Source organism: Cyprinodon variegatus, unplaced genomic scaffold (assembly GCF_000732505.1).
Source record: "Cyprinodon variegatus isolate N-32 unplaced genomic scaffold, C_variegatus-1.0 Scaffold1150, whole genome shotgun sequence".
Taxonomy (NCBI): Eukaryota; Metazoa; Chordata; class Actinopteri; order Cyprinodontiformes; family Cyprinodontidae; genus Cyprinodon; species Cyprinodon variegatus.
In genome coordinates, this window is record NW_015151603.1 from 144,373 (window position 1) to 151,806 (window position 7,434).

The 7,434-nt window shown below is 41.0% G+C and overlaps 1 protein-coding gene across 1 annotated transcript in view; it reads left to right on the top strand.

The window, feature by feature from the left end:
• Positions 1 to 2,977, top strand: part of slc35a2 (solute carrier family 35 (UDP-galactose transporter), member A2) — a 6,280-nt gene extending 3,303 nt beyond the window's left edge. The window contains exons 2-5 of the mRNA XM_015400822.1: positions 3 to 64; positions 784 to 906; positions 1,595 to 2,184; positions 2,346 to 2,977. Of these exons, the coding sequence (XP_015256308.1) occupies positions 3 to 64; positions 784 to 906; positions 1,595 to 2,184; positions 2,346 to 2,379 (809 nt within the window). The 3' untranslated portion in view covers positions 2,380 to 2,977. The remainder of the gene's footprint in view (positions 1 to 2; positions 65 to 783; positions 907 to 1,594; positions 2,185 to 2,345) is intronic.
• The last annotated feature ends 4,457 nt before the right edge of the window (positions 2,978 to 7,434 follow it).

Genomic DNA, 7,434 nt, shown 5'->3' on the forward strand with positions numbered 1-7,434 from the left:
CTACACGCTGCAGAACAACCTGCAGTACGTGGCCATCTCCAACCTGCCGGCGGCCACCTTCCAGGTCAGACCCGAACCGCTCCAAACCATTTCCTTCCCCTTTAAGACACTGCAGCGTGCGTCTAATCACGTGACTCCACTGAGCCAATCAGAAGTTTAAACAAAGAGAATGGTGGATTAGCCCAGTGAAGAAGCATCTAACCCCCAGATTCCATAATCTCTGTCACCGCGCCGATGGCGTACGTCGTGCATCGTATTTCTCTGTCATGTTAACCAATAAGAACTGTTCCACAGCCTCCGCACGTCACCGTCAACGTACGTCTTCTCCGTGTTTCATCGTCAAAATACGGAGCCGAGATATTCGTTACTCCACTCTGCTCCGGCCAGATCAAGATCTGCTACTGCACTCTTACCAAACAGGAAAAAGAACATCTAGAAGATCCAGTTTGTCAAATTAAAACATAACGACAGATTGGTCACTACAAATTAGAGCGTAATTCTTATCTATTCCTCAAAACTAAGAGGGTTTAATTAAATGATTGGATGCAAACTATTGGTTCTTCAACATACCAGGAAGCAGATTACTCATCTCCATCAGCCAGACGTCTTTTAACTCTAGAACCAACATTTCTACGCTGTCAGACCTCAGAACCCGAAAGAACAGTGGATCAGAGCTTTTGTAAAACTGATCCTTATTTGCTAAGAACCTTCTAGCATCAACGTGAGAGCCAAAGATGATTGCAGCTCGTACCTGATAGTTCTAATAGGCTCCTCCCCCTTCAGGTGACGTACCAGCTGAAGATCCTCACCACGGCGCTCTTCAGCGTCCTGATGCTCCGGAAGTCTCTGTCCAGGGTCCAGTGGGTCTCTCTGCTGCTGCTGTTCGGGGGCGTCGCCATTGTTCAGGTACGTCCGCTTCTCCAAACAACGGCACCAGTTGAAAGTATTCACACCCCTGAAGGTTCCCACATTTCTGATAAAAAATGATGTGCTACAGCAGGCTAATGTGGCTTAGCTGATGGTCACTAGTGTAGCTTAGCTAATGTTGCTGAGATAACATAGCTTAGCTAATGTTGCTAGTGTAGCTTAGCTAATGTTGCTGAGATTATATAGCTTAGCTAATGTTGCTAGTCTAGCTTAGCTAATGTTGCTAGTGTAGCTTAGCTAATGTTGCTGAGATTGCATAGCTTAGCTAATGTTGCTGAGATTACATAGCTTAGCTAATGCTGCTAGTGTAGCTTAGCTAATGTTGCTAGTGTAGCTTAGCTAATGTTGCTGAGATTACATAGCTTAGCTAATGTTGCTAGTGTAGCTTAGCTAATGTTGCTGAGATTACATAGCTTAGCTAATGTTGCTGAGATTGCATAGCTTAGCTAATGTTGCTGAGATTGCATAGCTTAGCTAATGTTGCTGAGATTACTTAGCTTAGCTAATGTTGCTAGTGTAGCTTAGCTAATGTTGTTGATATTACATAGCTTAGCTAATGTTGTTCTTTATGTTGTAGTTTGTTGTTGTTGTTTGTGGTATCAGGTGATTCTGAGCCGTCTGCAGTCCAGCGGCTCCAGCTGATGGTTCGCTGGTCGTCTCCTTGCAGGTGCAGCAGGAGGGAAACAAAGAGGCGGCGGTGGCCGACTCCTCCAGCCAGAACTACATGGTGGGTCTGGTCGCCGTGGTGATCAGCTGCCTGTCGTCAGGGTTTGCCGGCGTTTACTTTGAGAGGATCCTGAAGGGGAGCTCTGCGTCGGTGTGGATGAGGAACGTGCAGCTGGGGATCTTTGGCACGGCGCTCGGCCTGCTGGGATTGTGGTGGAACGACGGGCCCGCCGTGTCTGAGCACGGCTTCCTGTTTGGCTACACGGGCATGGTCTGGTGCGTCATCTTCAACCAGGCGTTCGGCGGGCTCCTGGTGGCCGTCGTGGTGAAGTACGCCGACAACATCCTGAAGGGCTTCGCCACGTCCTTCTCCATCATCGTCTCCACGGTGATGTCCATCTACCTGTTCAGCTTCCATGTGGACCTGCTCTTCTCCGCGGGGGCGGGGCTCGTCATCGGCGCCGTCTACATGTACAGCCTCCCCAAGCCTGCGTCCAGCGGGCCTTTTCCCCCAAACTCCACCTCTTCCTCTGCGTCTGCGGAGCCCCTGAGGACAGACAGAGGCGGCGAAATGGAGGAGTTTCTGCCAAAGTCAGTTCTGGTGAAGTGATTCTGTCTCTCTCTGGCGCCACCTGGTGGTCCTTTCCCCTCTAATCCAACTAATCAATTAGCGGGCTGCTCCTGCTGCTGCGTCTCCTCCTCTGTCCTCCTTCCCTCTGGGTACTAACCTCTGCTCCTCCTCTCTTCCTCAGAGCTCCTCCCTCGGCCGCCAGCGGCACAGACTAATTCCTGGAAGCAGGGCAGGAAGGCGCAGCAGCGCCTCCTGCTGTTTTCTTGCCTTAAAACTCTTTACTAACTGAAAGAAAGAAGCACCTTGAACTGACTGGGCTCCTGCTTTCTAACAGCTGATTGGATGGTCTGTGTGGGCGTCTGCGCAGACGGCGCCCCCTGCAGAGCGGTGCTGTTCGGTGCCTTTTCCTCTCGTCTGTACAGAAGCCATGCCGTCGCAGTTCTCGGCTCGGATTCTGGGCTGAGCTGGTTGTTTGGAGCGTCTTTTATTTCCTGACGTTGGTCGTTTGGATCGGGGTCACGGGGGTCAGGTGTCTGTTTGCTGCTTCTCCGTTTCACTTGTTGAAGAACTTTCACTTTTTTGTCTTCACCCCAAGAAGAACTGTGATGCCTCTGAAAATCAGAAGAGGTTAACAAACCGGAAGGATCTCCATGGAAACGTTCAGTTACGTGTATGGAGTAAAATTTGTTCCATAATTGTTTTCGAGCAAAGAGGACACCATGAAAATGGAAATTTATAAAATTAAATGCAATCCATAAATAAAAACTGGGAAAAACTTGATTAAAAAAGCTTTTGAGAGAAAATGTACTGTTTTCTTAGATTTTATTTAAAAAACTTATTTTTTTTTTATATTTTTCTATATTTACTTTGTTCAAACATTTTTTAGATTTCCTTTTTTTTTTTTTTTTTTTTTTTAGAATATTACAAATTGCATGCTTGTTTTTAAATTGTGTTTTACAGTAAACACTTTGGACAATAACATTTAAAAAAATAGAATATTGATTAAAAAAATTTTTGAAAAAGAAATCCCAAATTTCTCTCAAAACAGTTGTTTGAGTTGACTGCATTTTTCTTTTCAATTTACAAAATGTTTTCTTTCGTTTCAACAATACTGGAACATAATTTACTCCATATATTGGAACCCAGAGATGAAAAATAAATTTTTAGAAAATGTTTATGGGAATTTTTGCTGAACATCAACATTATAATGGAAATCATCAACCTGAAAGCAGGAATTGGGTGGAAGTTAACAATGTAGCCCCGCCCACACCCAACAGGCAGCTGCTCCTCCTGCAGGTAGAAGCTAGTACTGCATCCTGGTTTAGTGAAACCTAGACGTTTCCATACTCACGTTGGTTTATTAAAGAAAAGTCCAGTTTGGACCCAATTCCTTTAAAATCTCCAGGTTGTTTTCCGGGTTCCTTCCTGTTAGAACCTCCCATCGGATCTCAGGTCGCCTTCGTGTGGAGATAAAAAACATTAAAAATAAACATAAAAAGCTAGATCATCAGAACTTTAAAGCAGTGAAGGAGGTTTTCATGTAGGACTGTGTGTTTTTCTCACTGTGGGAGTGGGTGTTTGTTTTTTGGTTGGGACTTTTTGTTTTGGATGAGTTAGCAGGAAGCTTCAGGCATCAGACTGCAGAGCCGGTTTAGTTCTCAGAACGGACGGACCTTCACCGCACGTTGCTGCAGGTGTCTTTTGGACAGGAAGTTCTTTTGGATTCTGATCAGATAAAGAGGTTTATCTGGGTATCTGAATATTTTAATTTATTTTTTTGTTCTGTTTCTAGAAAATAAAAACTTGAATAGAAGCTGCAGCTTTGAGGTGTTTTCAGTGATCCGAAGCAGACCCTACCCCCCTCTGATGGTTGATGTTCTCAGCAGGAAAGGTTCAATAGGAGTTCTGTTGGCTTGTTTGGTGCCTGAGCTGCAGCAGACGAAGACCAGAGCAATGATGGAAACGAGTTTAAGTTATTAAACTTAAGTTATTTTATTTACAGATAAAATAGTTGAAATCCTTTAAACTGGTCAGCCTTTTTCTATGGAAGAAAACCGGTCTCTTTGGTATCTGCCTTTTTTTAACACCGAATTTTAAACACTAAATTTTTATCTGGTGAAAATTCAGCTGCAAAAAAAATCCATGCAAAAGATTCAGCAGCAAAAAAAAAAAATCAGCTGCAAAAAATTTGGCTGCAAAAAATTCAGCTGTAAAAGAAAAAAAAAATCAGCTGCAAAAAAAAGTTCAGCTGCAAAAATAAAAATGAGCTGTAAAAAATTCGGCTACAAAAAATTCAGCTGCAAAAAAAAAATCAGCTGCAAAAAATTCAGCAGCAAAAAAAAAAATCAGCTGTAAAAAATTCGGCTGCAAAAAAAAAACAGCTGCAAAAAATTCAGCTGCAAAAAAAAAAATCAGCTGTAAAAAATTCGGCTGCAAAAAATTCAGCTGCAAAAAAAATTCAGCTGCAAAAAAAAATCCAGCTGCAAAAAAACAACAAAATAAGCTGCAAAAAAATCATCTGCAAAAAAAAGTTCAGCTGCAAAAAAAAAAAAAAAAAATGAGCTGTAAAAAATTCGGCTGCAAAAAATTCAGCTGCAAAAAAAAAATCAGCTGCAAAAAATTCGGCTGCAAAAAATTCAGCTGCAAAAAAAAATCAGCTGCAAAAAATTCGGCTGCTAAAAATTCAGGAGCAAAAAAAAAAAAAAAGCTGTAAAAAATTCGGCTGCAAAAAAAAAATCAGCTGCAAAAAATTCTGCAGTAAATGTGTCGACCTTTTGGTGAACTCAAGCCAAAGCAATCTACTTTCGATGCAGCTTCTAGCCAATGAAATTAGCTGATTTTTGTACAGGAAAAATTGAATTTTTTCCGCCAGCCGATTCTTCCAGATCAAACCAAGAGCCTTGGCAGGCGGGGGTGCTGCACTAGCTGTGATTGGCTCAGTTGTTTTACTCAGTCTGATCAGATGAAAAACTCATATCTATTTACCAAGAAAATCTCCTCATTCAGCTTCATTTATCCTGGAACAAAGCTACGCCCAACTGTTGAGTCATGTGACCAAATGAGCTCATTTCATTGGCTCGAAGCTGCTCGACTACATAGAGTGTAGATTGCTTTGGCCTTAGTTCACCAAAAGGTAAAAACATTTGCAATCAAATTTTTTGAAGGTCACTTCAGTTAAAATTCAGCGTAAGGAATCCACTGTGTAAAAAATAGTGTTTAAAATTCGGTGTGAGAGAAAAAGGCAGATTCCAATGAGACCGTTTTTCTACCATATTTATCGGCCTGCTTCCTGTTTCTGGTCATGTTTAATGTCTTAATGTTGATATATCAGAATTATTCTTTAATATCAGCTGATCTGGGTCTCTGAAGGAACCATGATGTGTGGTCCTCATGCAGCCCTCTGAACGGCCACCAGGGGGCCTCAGCAGCACAGGATGTCCTCTGGCTCCTTTAAAGCTCTGATCTCCATCAGGAACAACTGATGAACCAAAATATTCTCTGAGTCTCTGAGCTGAACTGATCTCCTGGTTTCATCAGCATAGCTTGTCGCCTCATTAATAACATTTTTCCATAAAAATCTTTGATTCTTTCACCAAAAGGAGATGCTGAAATGCCAAAAAAAATCTTAATGCATTTTCTGTTGTCTGGAAGTTTGTTTTTTTGCAACCATGATAATTTAATATCAAGTTAAATTAATGTAAAACAAATAAAGATAAATTATCAAAAATGTGTAAAATACAGGTAGATAGAAATAATTTTATGATATTTTATCTCTTTGTTGATTTATTTTAATATTGTTTTTACGTAAAGAAAGGGTTATGATAAAATGTTCTTGTCAATAAGCTGAATGTTTGATTTGTCTTTTAATATTTAAAGTTTATAAAACATGAAATGTATCAGTTTTTAGTGGCTTTTTTATGAATTCACCTCAAGATGATGCAGTTTCTGTGTTTGGTGGAAATCTGGATTTTCTGGATCTGATCCCAGCTGACAGCCTGGAGCGCCCCCTGCTGGTAGCTCTCTTATCGAATCAGAAACCGTCTCGGTTCAGAACTTCATGCTGGAGGTTCTGATTCAGTTCGGACAGTTTAAGTTGCACTCGATTGTTGATTTGTATTCCGTTTGTGAGTTTGTAAATACTTCTTTTGGTAAAGTTTTATAAAGCAAACACTAAACTCTGGAGTTTGTCTTCAATTTGTCTTTTTTTGCAAAGTGTCCTTTAAATTTTAAAAAGGATTCAGAAAGGATGAAAAACTATTTAAATGGCATAGATGAGGATTAACGTGGATTAATCTGCAAAGAACTGATTCACTGACTGGTTTCGCAGTGGGTCAGGTGACCCTAACAGGCCATTTAGGATTCTCTGACCTCAGCTGATGGTGTCTGTTAATCATCAGAGATGAAACATCTAGGAACAACAGACGTCTGGTTCTGCTAAAGTATTAAAGCAGCAATAAATGATGATGATTCACAGAGCAGGGCTGGTGCTGATCCAGAGTCAGTTCTGGGCTGAATTCCTGAAAACAGGAAGCCGGTGAATCATAGATTTATAACAAATGACTCCATGAAACAACCTGAACCCGTAGCATTTATTGGACGCACCCTGAAGTTTTCCTGCTTTTAGCTGAGATCTGCACTCGAACCAAGCCGTCAGCTTCGGGGGCTGGTCCGGGAATCAACAGGGAAGCGTACCGTCAACGGGTTTAACCTTGTGATGAAAGTCGGTGGAGGATCATGGACCTACTGTTACACTTTCATTAGGCTAATTATCCAAAAATGAGCTCGAACATCTTTTTATTGAATGCTTTCCTATTTTTGGGAAAACAAGAAAACAACACACTGATATTTATATTTATAGATGTTAGAGAGATTCCTTTTAGTGCATTGCAAATATAGGGGCCAAAACATCAATGCATGAAAAAATAAGAGCCGATTCCAATGCCGAAATTGATACATCATGCATCCCTAGAAGCACAATTTTAATTCTATCCAGAAAAAAAATGGATATGCTGCATTTTAAATATAGCATAGCATTTTTTTTCTTGTAAACTTTCTTTTAAACTTGGACATGTATTTTATTGCATGTTGAATATCCCAGTAAATCTGCAGCTCTCTCTGCTTCTCTCTGCTCTGTTTAAAAAAGATTTATGCACCTCTTTACTAATATAATGAAACCAGAAACATCAGTTTAAGATCTGTAGAAGCTCTGCAGGCTGATTCTATCTGTTCAATAAGGAAGCCAAGATTTTTTTAACTATAGTAAAGAAGAA